General features: G+C 47.2%; 1 protein-coding gene across 1 annotated transcript in view; it reads left to right on the forward strand.

Annotated features, from left to right (window-relative positions):
* The first annotated feature begins 1,236 nt into the window (after positions 1-1,236).
* Positions 1,237-18,743, forward strand: part of DLGAP3 (DLG associated protein 3) — a 50,565-nt gene continuing 33,058 nt past the window's right edge. The window contains exons 1-2 of the mRNA XM_027864653.1: positions 1,237-1,271; positions 8,043-9,236. Coding sequence (XP_027720454.1) covers positions 8,103-9,236 — 1,134 coding nt within the window. The 5' untranslated portion in view covers positions 1,237-1,271; positions 8,043-8,102. The remainder of the gene's footprint in view (positions 1,272-8,042; positions 9,237-18,743) is intronic.

The raw sequence follows: 18,743 nt of genomic DNA on the forward strand, positions 1-18,743 counted from the left end.
TAGGTCAAAGCTTCTGTGGGGTCAGAAGTGGGATCAGGCATGTGAATGGCAGCCACACTCCCATTCTGGGTGAGATAGGAAGAACCAGTCTTTGGCAGAATTTTGGGAGGGAATTGGAGGATATAACCTTGAGAGTTCAGAGTCAGTCAGTTAGTTAATCAATCAATAAACATTTATTATAAACCTACTATGTGCTATGAACCTACTATGTATTATGAATTACTATTGTGCTAAATTCTGGGGATAAAAATAACAAATAAAAAACTTCTCTTAAGGAGCTCACAATCTGATGGTTAGATAGCTAGGAGTATCTACCATTAGGTCTTGCTTATTGCCTCCAGGCAAGATAGTTTCTAATGCCTTTCCTTAATCCAGACAGTTGGATTTGGGGAGTCTTTATCATGGATTTTCTCCAAGTAGATGCCACACTTTGCTTCCGTATAGCACACAGTTGCTCAGTAGTCATGTCTACACATCTTTCAGTACTCTGGGATATAGTTTGTCTGAACCTGGTGACTTAAACTCATTGAAGGCACACAGACACTTAGAAAAAACCCCAAACCATTTCCTCATATCATATCTTGGGTTTCAACTCACTGTTAACCATTTCTGTTCTGTACTTCTAGTAGGAATATCATTATCCTTGATAGAGAAAATGAGAAACATAGTGAGAGGTGAGAGTTCTGCCTTCCCTTCATAGGGTTATTCTTAAGGGTCAGGAAGTTCCTCTTGAAGTTTGACTTACATGATACAGAGGACAGAACACTGTACTTGGCATTGGGAGGCTTGGGTTCAGGGTCCTCAGTGGTTAGCTAGGCCTACAGATCAGGGTAGATCCTTTAGATCTCTGTGAGAGGGTGTGTGTATGAGGCTCAAATTGGGGAATAGCTGTGGAAGTGCTTTTGATGTCCCTAATCCAGATGTTTGAGGCCAGAGATGCCGAGTGTCGGGGCAGAGGTAGGCAGGATGGGTATAGGATTGAGCTGAGGGCAGGCGTGCTGTCTGTCCCAACTTTGTGCTGGGTGTTCTGGGTTCTGGACAATCTGTTTTGGGGCATGGAGCAGAGTTGTTTGGGTAATCGTGCCCTTGCTAGGGGGCAGGGCCTGTGGGGTCTAGAGGGTGCTGTCTGGGAAAATCACATCTTAGCTTCATAACCCATATCTTTCCCACCCCTATGTATTCAGCTCCTCAGGAACCAGGGGCTGCAGAGGAAGGCTTCTTCGTGACCAAGCTGTGGGGACCCTGTGGACAAGGATGGGACACCCTGAATGGTAAGGGGCTGTGGATGGTGCAGGGGAAGGAACAGAGTGGGCTTAAGGGGGCTAAGGCAGAAGTGAAGGGACAGTACATTACAATGGAAAGAACACCTGTCTCTGGAGTCAGGGTACCTGGGTTCAAATCTTACCCTTAGATACTTTCTACCTGTGTGACCTTGGGCAAGTCACTTAATTTCTCTGAGACTCCAGCTTTCTCATCTATAAATTGGGAATGTTGGATCAGGTGGCTTCTGAAGTCCCTGCCAGCTCTACAATCTATGATTTGTAAGACGAGGGGCTTCGACTAGAAGACCCCTAAGGTCCCTTCCATGTCTAATGGTTTGATCTTTGGAGGTCTAGAGGCTGGCAGGAAGAAAGGAGAGGGATCTGACAGGAGAGAAGAGGAAAGAGAGGAACAGGATAATAGGTAATTCCACAAGTCCTGACTGATTGCCCAGCCCCATGTTGTCTCTGCTGGGGGGTAGATGGGAAAAAGAGAAAACATGGTCTCTGAGCTTAGACAATTGCAGACACCTGCCTTCCCCATGGAAGAGGAAGAGAATAGTACGAGATCAGTGTTTTAGTGTCCAAATGCATGGTCCAGTCAGGGCTGTACAGTCTCAGAGAAGAGGATGGGTCTCTCTGGAGGAGAGAGTGGATCTGGGCCCTGATGGAAAGGGAGGATTTGGAGATGAGGAGGGAGGGTGTTTCAGGCAGGAGGAATTGCCTGAGCAAAAGGCACAAGATGGAAATGTGGCTGATGTGTTTGTGGAATGGGGAGTGGAGGACTGTGAGGGTTCCTGTCTGGTTGACTGGGAGGTAGTGTTGCCATAGCCAGATGGGGAAGTCAGGAGGCTGGATCAGTTTTGGGGTAGGTGGGTGGAGATGATGAATTCTTTTTGGGATAGAATGAGATTGGGGTGCTGCAGGTGAAAATATTCTGTCTCCATGTAGTATGTGCTTATGAGTGTGTGTGTGTGTGTGTGTGTGTGTGTGTGTGTAAATGGATGAGTTGTGAACAGAAAGTGATGTGACTGGCAAACATGGAATCAGTCCCCTTATCATCAGTCCTCTCTGAGTCTGAATTTGGGAAGAAGTGTGGTGTGGTGGAAAGATAGCTAGCGTTGGATTTAGAGGGACCTGGGTTTGAATCCCAGCTCTGCCCCTTCCTAGCTCTGTGACCTGGATCCCCCTGCCTGTGAGTGGGTAAGCAGCGGGAGATAGCCAGTCAGCTGGACAGCAGGTGAGGCCAAGAGAGGAGGAGGAGGAGGAGGAAGAGAAGGAGGAGGTCAAGGCAGGTGAAGGGGCTCTAATGTTAAGCAGCACCAACGAAGGACCTTTTGGGGAAATTTGCCAGGATCAGGAACAAAGGGAGAGAATTGAGACAGGTGGGGTCTGGGTTGGGTGGAGTGTGGGAGGAGGTGGTTGTAAATATATGTGCCAGGAAGTGACCTTTCTAGTGTATCACAGGAGACCAGGGAACACAGGGGTAAGGTGTGAAGGGTTAATCCGAGAAGGCTTCCCGAAGGAGAAGAGCATGGGCAAAGGGTGAAGGATGTGGCAGAGCGTGGGGGTGAGGATCAGTGAGCTGCCCCTGTGCTGGGATGGGGGCCAGGGCTGTGGGGGAGGGGGAGAGTCTGAAGCTTCTCTTCTCATCCCTGATGATCACAGAGACCTCATTCCACTGGGGAATAGCTCTAGCTGAGCTGTCCTGGGTCCTCTTTGGGTATGCTAATGAGTCTGTTAATTAACCAAGCTTCATGAGAGAATAATGAAATTGCTTCTAAACCAGGCCTCATACTCATCTTAATGAGGGGAAACAATTATGCCATTTCCTCAGCCCCTCCCCCCCTGCACCCCAAAGGGCACTCTCCCCACCCCTGACAAATCTCCTGGGCCTACGGCCCTGTGGCTGTGATTCTTTCCTATGGAAACTTGGAACCAGATGCCCTCTTTTACCCTTCAGGTCTTGGGCAGGATAGGGACATCATGGGGGCAGCTAGGTGGTACAGTGGATAGAACACTGGTCCTGGAGTCAGGAGGAGCTGAGTTCAAATCCAGCCCCAGACACTTACTAGCTATATGACCCTGGGCAAGTCACTTAATCCAGATTGCTTTTTTCTCACTCCCCCCCCCCCAAAAAAGAATAGGGACATCATGGGACCCAGAGAAGATCTTGGTTACCACTTTTCCTCTTGCCCCCAAACTGCTATCCTCAATCCATACTATCTGGCCCCGGAAGATGGAAACTGAGTCATAGGTAGGGTGGGAGAAAGAATAGGAGATAAGGCAGCATGGAACAGTGAAAAGAATGATGGATTTGCAGTAGAAAGACCTACGTCTGTTCTACTATTCACTACCTGTGTGACTTTGGCCAGCCTCTCCTGGCCTTACCCAAACTAGATGACCTCTGAGGTCCCTACCAGCTCTAAATCTGCAATCCAATGATCCTGTAATTGGCAGGGTCAGGTCAGGTAGGGCCTTGAAGGCTAGGCTGAAGAGTTGAGACTCAATGTAGTAAAGAGGGGCAACTCAATGAAATAAGTATTTTAGGGAGGTTATTTGGCTTTTGAGCACAGGGAGGGGTGCGACTTAGGAGGCTGGAGACAGACCAGTTAGGAAGCCAGAGATAAATCAATTTGAAGACTGCTTCCATGGTCTAGGAGAAAAGGACTGAGAGCTTGCCTATACTAAGAGGGTGATCTTGCCAATGGAGAGAGGATTCCAAGGGATGTCACAGAGGGGTAGAATTGACAGGACTTGGCAGAACCAAAGATAACTCTGAGGTGTTGAATCTGGAGGATTGGGAAGATGATGCCATCACCCCGAAGTGGGAAACTGGGATCAGAGGGAAGCTGATTGCCAGAATCCTAGAATACTAAAGCTGGAAAGGACGTTAGAGAATTTAGTCCTTCTCTTTTATTTTACAGATGGGGAAACTGAGGTTAAAGAGAGAAACTGACCTGCCCACAGTCATATCCTAGGTTAACATGGGGAAGACAGTATGATGTGGGAAGAGCTGTGGACCTGGAGTCAGAAGGCTTGGGATGCAGTCACAGATCTATTATTTGGAGGCAGCATGGTTGGAGACATGGGATATGATTCTGAATATTGATTCTGCTACTGACTATTTGTGTGACCTTGGGGAAGTCACTCAAACTTTGGACCTCAGTTTTCTGATTTGCAAAATGAGGAGGTTGGATAAATTGAACTTTAAGGTCTAAATCTCTGATCCTATATTTATACTTTTGACCATAGTGACCTTGGGCAAGTTACTTCATGGGATCATGGAATTTAGAGCTGGAAAGGACCTTGAGAGAGCGTCAAGGTACTGATTTCATTGAATTAGCATGGCATAGTCTATAGAGTGCTGGCCTTGGAGTCAAGGAGGCATGGGGTCATATACTTAGTAGCTATATGACTGTGGGCAGGTCATTTACTCTTCTCCCTTTCCTCATCTGTAAAATGGAGACTTTTGTACTAATTTTACAGGATTTGGAAGTTCAAACAAGATAGTGTATGGTATAGAGAGCTAGGTGGTGTATTGGATAGAGTGCTTGACCTAAGGAAAACCTGAGTTCAAATCTCAATTCAAGCACTCACTAGTTACATGACCCTGGACAAGTCACTTGACCCTGTTTGCCTCAGTTTCCTCATCTGTAAAATGAGCTGGAGAAGGAAGTGGCAAACCACTCTAGTATCTTTGCCAAGAAAATCCCAAATGGGATCATGAAGAGTCAGACATGACTGAAATTACTGAACAACAACAGTAATAAAGGAAGGAACAAATGGGCAGAAAGTAAAGGTGTGGGGGTTGATGAAGAGTTTAGCTATGAAAGGAAGGTAAGAGTAGATGGGAACTATGTAAAAGTAAAAGTCTTTTACTTCTGGGTTTTTTTTTCGAGATAGAGGAGACCTGACCGTGTTGGAAGGTAGAAAGTGGAAAGGGGGTGAGATGGAAGATTTCTAGCATTTTGGGAAAGAAAGGACCGACCTGGGACTCCAAAGACCTGGGTTCAAGTACTGATTCTGTTAGTAACTTGCTATGTGACCTTGGACAAGTCACTTCCCTTCTTCAAGACTCTTTTTCCCCATCTGCAAAGTCAGAGGTTAGGCTTGATTCTTCCTTCTGGTCCTGAAACCGTAGGATCCTCTGAGTGACAGCCCGGGGGCTAGGGTGCCTGGCTCCCATTGCTCTGGGGCTTCCTGGAAACGTGCTCAGCCGCTCACCTGTGCTCTGGGAATTTGCACACTCCTCCGTAAAGTGAGGAATCATGTCTCCCAGGGATGGTGGGAGGAGAGGGGAAGAGGTTTAGAGGCCCCATGATCTTGAGGAATAATAATGATAACTGACATTTACACAGCCTTTAAAACTTTTAAAAGTGCTTTAAAGTCTGCAAACTGTTTTACAATCTCATTAGAGTCCCACAAGAACCCTGGGAAATAGCTTCTATAGGTTTTGTTGTCCCCACTTTATGGATGAGGAAACTCAGAGATGAAGTGACTTGCGCTAGATTATAGCTAGTAAGAGCTGGAAGCAGGATTTGAACCCAGGGCTTTCTGATTTGACAGTCTGGGATTTGATTATCTCTTATACCTACTTCCATCCTGGAAGTAAGAGAGAGTGCAGTTGAAGGTTGTTTGGGGATGAATGAATGAATGAAGAAGCCTTCTATGCTCCAGGCACGGTGCTTGGTTCTGGGAACCAGTAGAATTCCAAAAGCAAAGCAGCGCCTGCCCTCAGAGAGCCTACATTCTAACAGGGGGCAATAGAGCAGCTGTGGCCAGGCAAGGGAGTTTTGGTGAAGAATCTCAGACACACGTGCAAACACAAGGCCTAAGCGTGCTGGCACACCCTAGGGTAGCATTTCTATTAGCGTTTTCTCTTCTCACAATTTGTTCGTGCCTGTGAATGGGAGGATGTCTTAGAGTTTCAGGACTCCTAGTCCTGACAGAGAGAGATCCACTGACCCAGGGATGCTGTGAGGCTTAAAAGAGATTATGGATAGTATATACTTTGTAAACATAAAGCGCTACATAAATGCTGGTTATTATTATTGTTATGAGTCTCCAGTCACCAGGCCTTTAGCCTGATGATGACATCATTCCCGAGCCTTAACCTCACTCTTGCTAAATTCAAGCAATGTCTATAAAAGTAGTACAGGGGTGAGCTGGTAAATATTTAATAATCAGGTTTTTTTTTTTTAAAGCATACACAGATACTTTTAAGTTTAATCTGTATTAGTAATATTTTCTTAAATCTAGACAATCAGCAAAACAATAGCCCTGGTTTGTAGTGATTGCTGATTTCTGAGATATAAAAAGCTCACACTGAAAATTTAACAATTGACTGTCTCAATCCAGTTAAAACTGGCTCCAGCATATCCTTACACCGACCGCTACAGACCTCGGGCACCTATAGGCCTTTCATGAGACCCTTAGGCTGTGAGGAGTTGGAAGGCCATGGTTCTGAGCTGTCTTAGGGGCACAAGGAAGAGGAAAAGCAACTGGGTTGCTAGGCATGATCAATGGACTACTGGGCCTCGGGTCAGGAAGACCAGAGTTCAAATCCAGCCTCAGATACTAGCTTTGTGACATAGAGGGTGGCCTAGTGAGAAGGCATGGCAACTCCCCTGATTATTCCTTTTTTTTTTTTTGTGAGGCAATTGGGGTTAAGTGACTTGCCCAGGGTCACACAGCTAGTTAAGTGTCAAGTGTCTGAGGTTGGATTTGAACTCAGGTCCTCCTGCCTCCAGGGCTGGTGCTCTATCCATTGTGCCACCTAGCTGTCCCCTGATTATTCCTTTTGTAATGGTCCTGGGGAAGGGAACAGAGGGGGCCCAATGGGCTGATTGGGTGATAATGAGCAGCTGGTCCCATTCAGCATTAATTGGTGGGCGTGGCCTCCTCCTTCATGGTCCTCTCTCTGAATCACTGTCTAGTCAGCCAGAGTGGGGACCCAAGCAGGAGTATTTGTTCCAATTCATTATGCTGTTGCTCTTGGGAAGGTTTGTGTGGGGCTGAGGCTTTACGGGTGGTTTCCCTTGTTCATCCTTCATTCTTAAAGAGGACCAATGACATCACTTGATATGGCAGGTAGGTGGTGCAGTGGATAGAGCACAGGAAGACCTGAGTTCAAATCCAGCCTCAGACACTTACAAGCTGTGTGACCCTGGGCAAGTCACTTAACCCTGTTTGCCTCAGTTTCCTCATCTGTAAAGTGAGCTGGAGAAGGAAATGACAAACCACTCCAGGATCTTTGCCAAAAAACTGCAAATGGAGTCACGAAGAATAAGATACACCTGAAACGACTGAGCAACAACAGCACAGTGGAATCAGGAGGCCTGAGCTTCAGAATCTGTAAGATTCAGATAAAGTATGATCACTATTTTGTCATAGGTTTGCTGTAAGGAAAGCATTTTGTGAACCTTCAAGCGCTCTAGGAATGTAACCCAGGTTCAAACCTGAAACATTTGCATAGCCGTCCTCCTTGGTGGTATGTAAGCAAGGAATCATCATTCCCTCCACTAATGAGGATGTTTTATGCAAATGTTCCAGGTGTGCACCTGGGTTACATTCCTGTGAGCTGTTATTATTCATATCATTATGGCTTCTGTCCTTGGCCCTGGATGGATAACTGGGAGCTGAGTGCGTGTGTGTGTGTGTGTGTGTGTGTGTGTGTGTATGTGGTGGGGGGATGCTGTCTATGGTGCTAGATACAGGAGGGTTAATGGGGAGATTGATTTTCAGGCTCCACTAACCTCTGTTCTCTTCCCACATGCTCAGGTGGCCCCCAGGGCCTGGCCTGCAACACCATGGAGAGTCTGAATCATCTTTGCTGAGGCCATGAGGGGCTATCATGGCGACCGAGGCAGCCAGCCCCGCCCTGCCCGTCTGCCTGACTCGCCCACGGACTACGGCCCCACAGCCCCGGGCTCCCGACCCCCGTACCTCCTGGGCCCCGGTGAACCTTACCCCGCGGACCCCCGATACTGCCCTTCACGGGCTGGTCCTGGCCACCTCTCACCCGACGGTCCCCTGAGTCTGAGCGAGCCACCTTCTGCAGGTCCTGACGGGGGGCTGGGCCCTGGGCCAGGGCCTGGTGGGGCAGGCAGCAGCACCTTCCCCAGGATGTTCCCTGGGCAGGCCCCCTTTGATGGCTGTGAAGACTGTGTGGGTCACCCTCCAGGGAAGGTTGCTGCCCGCCTGCCCCCGACACTCCTGGACCAGTTTGAGAAGCAGCTGCCTCTGCAGCAGGACGGTTTCCACACCCTGCCATACCCACGAGGGGTGGCGGGTGGCAGCGGCGGCACCGGGGCTGGCTCTGGCACTGGCGGGGGTGCCCCCGAGCCCCGAAGTGAGAGCCCCAGCCGCATCCGCCACCTGGTCCACTCCGTCCAAAAGCTCTTTGCCAAGTCCCATTCTCTGGAAGCTCCAGGGAAGCGGGACTACAACGGGCCCAAGGCAGAGAGCCGGTCTGGAACCGGGTCGGGGAGCGAGGGGTACGCCGGTCACCATTCCCCACACGGACCCCCGCACCACCACCACCACCACCACCACCACCACCACCACCACCAGTCCCGCCACGGCAAGAGGAGCAAGAGCAAGGACCGTAAGGCCAATGGGCGGCACACCCCCAAGTCCATGGGCTGGTGGAGCTCAGATGACAACCTGGACAGCGACAGTGGCTTCTTGGCAGGCGGGAGGCCCCCAGGAGAGGCTGGCGCCCCCTTCTGCCTAGAGGCACCTGACGGGACCTTCCGGGACCTGAGCTTCAAGGGGCTCCCAGGCGGGCCTGAGGGCCGGTGCCTGGCCTGTACTGGCATGTCCATGTCACTGGACGGGCAGACGGTGAAGCGCAGTGCCTGGCACACCATGATGGTCAGCCAGGGCCGGGATGGGCTCCAGGGGTCCGGGCCAGGCAAGGGACTCCTGGGGCCTGAGACCAAGGCCAAGGATAGGAGTTACCACTACCTTCAGGTGAGGTTCTAGTTGGGTGGGGGGTGGCCTGTGTTGGGGAGGTGTGCCGGTGACACGCTCACCCTGTTTCCCTCTCTCCCCACACCCCGCTGTGTCTCACCCTTCTCTCCCTTGGAAGGGGAGTATTGAGCCTGCTCCCAATATAGTCATCTCTCCATTATCCACTCGGCAAAGCTTAAATATCTGTTGGTCTGGGCTCATTTACCCCTCCCATGAAAATAATAGCTTTTTGCGTTTTCTGGACTATGTGTGATATGGAGGGAATGAGGTTTGGGAGAACCTAAGTGTGAATGCGTGTGTGTGTGTGTGTGTGTGTGTGTGTGTGTGTGTGTGTATGTATGTGTCCAGGAGGAAAGGCCTGTTTGGCTGAGGAATTTGGGAGGTGGGGTTAGGGCAAGGGTGGGAAAAAAAATACAGGGAGGTCTAGGCTGGATTACTGTCTAGCTGTTTCCAGATGTGGCTTCCTTGGCCTTCTGTCTCTTCATTGTGGAGGAACTGGGAGTAAGAGAGTCCTTAGACAGATGTGACATCACACCCCACTTTCCCTGCCTCCAGCATCACTTCTTGCCCGTAGCTAGTGGGGCTCCAAGCCAGGAGGAGGGGCTGCAATCTGGATTAACTCATGGCCATTCTACCCCTTGTGTGCCTTTCCTGAGGGGAAGGCCAAGCTAACTGTATTGGGAACTTGGGAAGAGTCTGACTTTGTGTACCCGTTCTGTTCATTCCTGCTGAGGAATGCTGAGAAGCCTAGGGCTAAACTAGGCCGGGCTCTGTCATCCCAAGCCCAGACATCGCAGGCCAGAGCCCACTCTAAAGAAACCTAAGGCAGAAGGGAGCATGGGATCACAGACTCAGAGCTGGAAGGAGTCTCAGATGTCATTTAGTCTAACTTCCAAGTTTTACAGATGCGGAAACTGAGGCCCACCAAGATCATCGTAGGTAGTACGAAGCAGGGCTGGGATTTGAACCCAGGTCCTATTCCAAATCCAGAACTCTTTCTCCTTCGCCATATCTTTTGGAGTGAGCTTTAGCATCCCAATTCTGGCTTCGGCCCCATCAGTCCCAGGCTGCCAGGGAGCCTGACTCCTCTGTCCCCAGCTGGGAAATTCCTTTCCTTCATCTCAGCCTCACAGAGCACAAACGGATGGAGTTTTGCTAGTTTCTAAAGGATCAGAGTATCCAGAGCCAGAAGGGACCTCAGAGGTCCCCCGGTCTAACCCTAGATAAGGACACGGAGGCCCAAAGGAAAGAAGGGATTTGTTGGAGGTCATAGACCTAGAAGGGGCAGTGTCAGCATTTGAACCCCGGCCCTTTGACTTCAAATCCAACACTTTTTGATTTACTACTTGGCCTTCCTTATGGAGGAAAGGAATAGAACTAGAAAAGCCCAGAGACCTCAGAAGGCTTAAGTCACACAGCTTTGTATCCTGTTCTGAGACGGCCTTGGTTTTATCCCACAGCTCAACATAGATTCCCTGTGTCATCAGCCCTTCTCCCCTTGAACCCGATGGACTTTGCCCTCCCACAGGTCCACCACCAACAGACAGCTTCAGCCGGAAGATGTAGCATGCCCTGAATCTCTGACTTCACTGTCTGCTCTTTCTTGGTTTGGAGAGGACACCCCTTTCCTGCCCTGTCCTTCCCTAGTTTCAGGATTGGGCTCAGCGAGAACACACACACACACACACACACACACACACACACACACACACACACGGTCCCATCTGACAACTGGCCAGAATGAGCTCGGTTTTCCCATAGGTGAGTGATGGGAACTCTAGAACCAAATGATCATAATTTCATATGATCTAGAACCTGCAGTATGTTTAACAACTGGCTCTCAGTTCAACCTAACCTCGACTGAAGGTATGCACCATGTTCATTGCCCTGGGCATAGTTTATGGCACTTGTCTTGGGCACCAACATTCCCAGTTATGATTCCACTTAATAGGCCAGTTTTTTGAAACATAGAGTATGGGATAAAGAATAATAAGAAATATATCTGGAAAGGTAATTGTGAATCAGATTATGGTGGGCTTTATGGGTCAGGCTGAGGCCTTTGTATTTTAATTTAGAGGTTTTAGGGAAACACTGTAGGATTTTAATGTGGAGTTGAGGAGGGGATGCATGAGAATCCAGGATGGCCTGTTTGAAGCCACAGATAAGGGGAATGGAATGCTGAGTTCAGGAAATGTAGCAGAAGCACAACTAGGGTGGAGTGACTAGGATTTTGCCCCAAGGTGCTGAATTTAAAGGGCCCTGACAGCATATGCTGTGCTTTAGCAGCATAGAAATAACAGAACTTAGAATCTAGTTAGTAATAATAGTTAATAATAATAGTTAGTAATAATAATAATAGTTAGTAATAATAGTTAAACTAGGAATCAGCCATATGGTGGGCTCTTCTTTGCCCTATCCTCTGTCTCTCCTCCGTGGTGCAGTGTTTTGCCCTCTACCCCTTCTCAACCTTGATTTGTAGCATTTGCTGATTTCTCAGGTATAAATGCTCACAATGAAAATTGAATAGTTGGCTCTCTCTGGTCTGAGCCTGCGTCAGCACACTTGTTTAGAGCTGGAAAGCACCTCAGAGAGACATCTTGTCCAAGGGTTCTTCTTTGCTATCATTGACCATTTTGGAAGACTGGTGAAGCCTATAGACCCCTTCTCATTTTACCTGCTAGCTAGGTGGAGGAACTGGCATGAGGTCATGTGGGGAGGGAGTAGCCAGGCCAGGATTTGAAATTGGGTCTTTTGATTCCCAAACCTGGTACTCTTTCTCCTCTTCTAATTCACAAATGTGGCAGCAACCCAGCTAGGGCAAGGACAGAAGTCCATTGACAGTATGGGACTGGTGCTTTCCATCACAAGGACTTGCCTCCTCAGCAATTCCTGTCATTTAAGGCAGTGGTGGCGGGCCAGAGAACCTTCTGAGGCCTCTTTTGCTGTTTTTCTTTGCCTTGGGTCACCGATATTGCCTTTAAAAACCTGTTCTGGCAGCCTTGCCGAGGAATTAACAGACTAAACACCAAGTGGACTTGGGTTTGGTGCAGGGGTGGGGTACCTGCTGCCTCAAGGCCACATGTGACCCTCTAGGTCCTCATATGGCCCTTTGACCTAATCCAAACTTCGCAGAACAAATGGGAAATGGGATTTGTTCTGTGAAGTTTGGATTTGGTCAAAGGGCCACACTGGAGGTCCTAGATGCACATGTGGCCCCAAGGCCGCAGGTTCCCCACCCCTGGTTTAGTGTTTTGATCAAATAAAAGGCCCCACAAAGTTGATTGGCAATGCCTGGAATAACCTGCTTTGTGGCCACAAGGGATATCTGTCGCAGACCCTTCCCACCTTGCTGCTGATCTGTCATCAGAAAGGCCAGAGGGAGGGTACTGAGCTCCTTGAGAAGAGGGGCCCAAGAAGGTAGGAGAGAATCATAGAGAGAGGGGTGTTAGATGAGGAATCTGGGGCAGGGGGCACCTTCCCCACCTCCCCCAGTAAAGGTTAGGGCCAATGTTGAGCATTTGACAAAGGCACATGTGAATGGAAGGGTGGGTGTGTAAGTGTCTTGGGTTGTGCTTGGGTTTGCAAGAACCTTGGTGGTCTCTGGAATGGGGAGAGCAGGTGGGATGGGGTGGGGCAGGGAGGTCCTAGATAGGAAACCAGAAGCATCTCCTAATCCTCAGAGATCGTATTATGGGCTGGGATTCAGGACTTCTGGGTGTGTTTTGGGGCTGCCTTCTTGATCTATCCCCCTTCCCTTTTCCTTTCCCCCTCCTCATGTGCAGTGTGGCCCCCCTCCTAATTATTTCCTTACCTTTCAGCTAGAAGCGCAGTCTGGGCTGTGTAGGAAATTCCCTAGAACCAGGAATGGGGAAGAGGGCAGGGAGATGGGAAGGAGAGAGGGGTCTCTTCCTGATTATCTCTAGAGCCTTTTGCAGATGGAGGGGGGATGGACTCCTGGCCTCCCCTGGGCCCTCCTCCTTAACATGCACCTCACAGGATTCTGCAGAGGGGAGCCAAGGATGCAGCTGCCAGCGATCCGAGCAGCGGGGAGGAGTGGGGACAGATTTGCTGCTCCGGCTCTCTTCCTGGATTTCACTCCCTCTCTCTCAGTCTGGCCTGTCTCCTCTCCCCTTCTTTTCCTCCCCCTCCCTCCCACCCTCACCATACGGTTCTTTTATTTGGAAAAGGATGGGGCAGGAGGTAGGGCCTTTCTGGGGTGGGGCTCCTTTTGATCGAGACACCCAAGTTCGCTCTGGGGTGTACTGCAGGGTCACTAGGGTGGGGCTTTCTGTATTCCTTGGGGATTCTAGACTGACCTCCACTCCTCAGGTACTGGCAACTTCCTTGCCCCAAAGAGGGGAAGGCAACACTGAACCTGTAGTCCAAATGGAATTCCAAGCCTCTATCCCCTTACTGAGCTTCCATATTTCTCACCGAACCTCCATCCCTGTGCTGAGCCCCCCTCTCCCTTAACGGGTCCCTTTTCCCTCCACTGAGCCCCCTGTCCCTTTGGTTAAGTCCCCAGTTCTCTCATTGAAACCCTATCTCCTTACTGCACTCCTTGTCTCCTTACTGAGTCTTTCTACTCCTCATTCCCTTCTATCCCTTTCACTTAAGTCCTCGTCTTGTTTGCTAGGCTTCTGCTTGCTCACCCCCCCTTCCCGGCCCCTGAAAAAAAATCTCGAGCCATCAGCCCCTTACTGATACCCCCATGTCCTTGCTGAGCCAGCAGCCCTTCACTGAGACCCTTATTTCATTACTCAGCCCACATCTCCTTGCTTAGTGCCCATTCCTTCACTGAGCTGTCTTGGCCCTTTGCCTTACTAAGGCTGTGAATTATCCCCATCCCCCACCCCCTATTTGTCTCAAACCAGTTCACACAAATTGGAAATATGCAAATGTTCAGCCTACCTAATGACCTTGTCAGCCTTCCTCCTGCTCCCTGGCCTGGGTCTGATACACATGCCCAGTCCCCAGGCAGAGAAAGACCTTTGAAGTCATCTTTTCCTTCCTCCATCACCCCCTCCTCCCAGCCTGGCTTTTGCTGCCAAAGATCTCTGGGGAAGAGGTGTTCCCAGGTCTCTTTGGTCGCCTTTCATGCTCTTACTCATTTCTAACCTTAATCCTCCTTGCAATCCAACTCCATTTACCATTGTTCTGTGTTTGATAGAGGACAGTGCTGGATAGTGGGAAGAAAGTCACAGGATTGGGGATACTGGGTTTTAGGGAAGGAAGAGAGAAGGACATGTCTGTGTTGGGGGGAGCAAGGGGAATAAGGAGGAAGGCAAAATGCTTGGACAACTTGAACAGGGAGAGAGCAGGAAACAAGAGACTTTTCCCTCTTCTGTCTCTACTCTGTTCTTTTCCTTTTCTTCCTCCCTTTTGACCTTTTCCTCTTCTTCCCATCTCTACTCTCTTCCTCCTCCTCTCCCTTTATATCTTCTCCCTTCCTCCTTATTCTGATTGCCTTCTCTCACATTCCCTCCTTATCTTCTCCTACCTTGCTCCTTCTCCTCTCCTCTTTCTTCTCCCACATTGTCCTTCTTTCTCCTCCCATTTTCTTTCTCATTCTTCCCTTTTTTTCTTTCCCTCTTTTCTCCCTCCCTCACTCCCAATCCTCTTCCTTTCCTTTTTCTCTCTCCCTTCCCATTCTTGTTTTCCTCTTTTCCTTCCTTCCTTTCTCTTCATCCTTATCCTTTTTTATCTTCCTCTCCCTTTCCATTTCTACCTTCCTCTCTACTCTTTTCTTCCTCCTTTCCTGTTTTCTCTTCTTCTTCATTAGATTAGCAGGTAATTAAGAAGGTGATTGTGTAGGAATCCAAAGATTTGAAAAATATTCTTCATACAATATTCCCAGCTCTGTGCCCAACTGCCCAGCCTCAGGCCTGCCCAGTATCTGCTTTTCAAAGAATGGCAAGATCAGCTACCACCTTCCTGGATAGTACAACCCAAAAGATCCAATATCCATAGAGCAGAAAGGAGAGATTCTAGGGTAGTCTCTCTGGGGTGTATGAAATAATAAAAGCATACAGTCAGAAAACTAAGATCCACTGACACCTTATCATAAAGTAGAGGTGATCTTGGGTTCCAAGTTTTGGTGGTCCTACCAAGCTGGAAAGGACAAATACAGAGGGGCTTATTATCAGAAATTTGTCTGTCTGGGAATGAATTATTTGGGCACAGTCACCTATAAAGTAGATGCAAATTTAAATTGACTCCCAGTCTTGTGTGTACCTCTTCTGCTTGCACAATGACATTGGTGAGATGAATGAATAAAAAACCATTTATTAAGCACTTACTTTATACCAAGCACTGCTGAGAGCTGGGAATGCAAATAAGGCGGTGGTTTGGAAAGTTACAGGAATGGTGAGTGGAAGAGCCTTAGGGAATTAACACATCCTTTGGAAAGGCAATGACAATATTGATTTGATTAGTGTTCCAGAACTAGAAAAGGGGGGGCTGGAGGGCTATATGTGCTTGTTGTGGCAGGAAGAAGATGTCTGGGGAATAAACTGTGGCTGAAGCCTACATTCCGGTGTAGTAAGTCAATGTGAGACACTTCTCACGCTGGACAGTAGGGCTCCAGGGTTCCAGACGTGAAAGGTTAAGTCTTCCAGACTACCTGCATATATTAATTTAACTGGTGGTGTTCTTAATTGTAATTTTCCTACAACGACCAACTGCCTTATAAACTACTAGAGGGACTGACTCATACCCACCTGTATTGGCATTATCTATGCAAGTGAAACTCAAAAAATGAAGTTATAGGTCAAAGGAAGGATGGAGCACAGGTTCTCCTTGGAGAGTCCATTGAAGAAACTGGCAAAGTTGGCTTCATCCTTTGCCCTAATGGCAATGCTACTTCATGGGACACTGGATCATCTTGACTGACAGTACTCTTGAAGAGGGGAAGCAAATAAACTCCCTGAAGATAATTGTGGCTTATATACTAACATCTGTTATAGAGGATGAAGACAAGGTGGACAAGTTCTGTGAAGAATTTGATCAAGGCTCCCAACTATGCCAACATATACCCTTCTATTTGGTGATGTTGGTCCAGATATGGGCAGGGGAGGAGGGAGGATGGATGATGAAAAATATATGGAGAAGTGCACTCCAGCATTAAGGAAAGAAGGAAGTCACTGCCTTAGTGCAGAATATCAGAGTTGGAAGGGATCTCAGAAGCCATCCAATCCAACCTTTACGCAGACAACAATGCCTTTTTGTTATGTCGCTGACAAGTAGTCATCTAGTCTTTGCTCAAAGACAGCCAGTGAGAGAGAATCAATTGTTCCTCAGGTAGCCCAGGTCATAGATATATATATATATACACATATATATATGTGTGTATATATATGTATATGTATATATATGTATATATGTGTATATATACATATATACACACACACACACATATATATATATGTATGTATCTTTAACCCTTTGGGAGTTTTCCCTTTTATTGAGCCCAAATCTTTTCCTTTTATTCATTTAAATAGGTAGTACAGTAGATAGAGTACTAGATCTGGAGTCAGAATACCTCCATTCAAATTTGGTCTGTGACCCTGGGAAACCACTTAACCTCTGTTTGCCTTCATTTCCTTGACTACAGAATGGGAATAATAGTACCTTCCTCCCAGGGCTTTTGTCAGGATCAAATGAGATAATTTTCTTCCCTTCATCCCTTCCTCTCTTCTTTTCTTTTAAATTTTTTTTAAAATTTTAAAATTTTTAAGCAATTGGGGTTAAGTGACTTGTCCAGGGTCACACAGCTAGTAAGTATCAAGTGTTTGGTCTGAGGACAGATTTGAACTCAGGTCCTCCTGACTTCAGGGCTGGTGCTCTACCTTCCTCTCTTCTTTCCTTTCTCCTTCCCTTCTCTCTTTTTCCTTCCCCCCTCCTTTTCTTCCTTTTTTACTTCTTTTATTTCTGCCCTCTTCCCTCTTCCTTTCCTTCCTTCCCTCTCTCTTTTCCTTCCCTCCCTCCCTTCCTTCCCTCCCTTTCTTCCTTTCCTCCTTCCTTCCCACTTTCTAAAATCTTGGTAAACAATAGTATTTCTCTGGTCTGTCAATCTAGTGATCCTGTTAAAAAAAGGGAACGAAGTTAGTCTGACATGACCTGCTCTTGATAATAATAGTAGATAATATTAATATAATACCTACTATGTGCTAGGCACTGTATTAAGTACTTTACAATTATCATCTCATTGTAACCTTAGGTTACAGCAACCCTAGGAGGCAAGTACTACTATTTCCCATTTTATAGTTGAGGAAGTGGGCAGACAGGGTTACACAGTTAGTAAATGTTTGAGGTCAGATTTAAACTTCCTGACTTCTTGACTCTAGTCCTGATGCTCTGGCCATTGTGCCACCTAGCTGCCCAGGACTTCGTGATGAAGCCATGCTGTCTCTTTGCAATCACTGCTTCCTTTTCTCAATGTTCATTAATCATTCCTTTAATAGTACATCCTGGAATTTTGCCATAAGCCAAGGTCAAGTTCATTGGACTATAGTTTGTAGACTTAATTTTCTTCCTTTTTTTAAAAAAAATCAGCATATTTTCACTTCTTTTATCATATAGTGCATCTCTTGTTCTCTACAGCTTTTCACCGGTCACTAGCAGAGTCTGTGCAGTTGCCTAGGTCAGTTCTTTTAGAACCCAGAGATGTAGTTCATCTGGGCCAGGTTGACTTCAGTTCATGGGCATATACTGTTTCCTTACTTGGGTTTTTAACACTTCATTATTCATTTTTATTCTGTCTTTTGCAGTTGAAAGATTAATGTCTTTAGCAGAGAAAATAGAAGGAAAATAAGAGTCTGTCTTCTCTCCATCATCCATTATGATCATCCCATTCCACTCCAAGAAGTGGTCCTATCCCTTCCTTCATTCTCTTCTTTGCCCCAGTAAAACTTAAAACCTTTTTTTGGCATCTTTAATATTCTTTGCCAGTCTCATTTCATTTTGAGCTTTAGTGCTCAAATGTATTGCACTATCTTTTTAAAATAAAAATTTTTTAAATGTTGAAATTTACATTCTCTCCTTCCCACTCTTTCCCCTGCCCCAAATAAAAAAATCCAAAAAAAGACTAAATCCTTATTAACACAACATATAGTCAAGGAAAATTGGATTCCTTCATTGACCATGTCCAAAGAAATGTGTATCAATCTGTCCTCAGAATCTATCACCTCTCTGTAAGGAGGTGAGTAGCCTTTTTCAGTTTCAATCCTCTGGGATTATGAATGGTCATTGTGTTGATTCACAAGTTCACAAGGCCTTCAAGGTTGTTTGTCTTTGCAGTGTTGCTGTTATTGTACAAATTGCATAAATTTATTGTAAAAATTGTTCTGCTGATTCTGCTCGCTTCATTTGCCATCAACTCATATAAGTCTTCCCATGTTTTTCTGAAACTATCCCCTTCGTCATTTCATACAGCACAATAGAATTCCATCATGTACATACGCAGTAATTTGTTTGGCCATTCTCCAATTGAGGGACATCCCCTCAGTT

This window comes from Vombatus ursinus, unplaced genomic scaffold (genome assembly GCF_900497805.2).
Source record: "Vombatus ursinus unplaced genomic scaffold, bare-nosed wombat genome assembly UNPS02014775.1, whole genome shotgun sequence".
Classification (NCBI taxonomy): Eukaryota; Metazoa; Chordata; class Mammalia; order Diprotodontia; family Vombatidae; genus Vombatus; species Vombatus ursinus.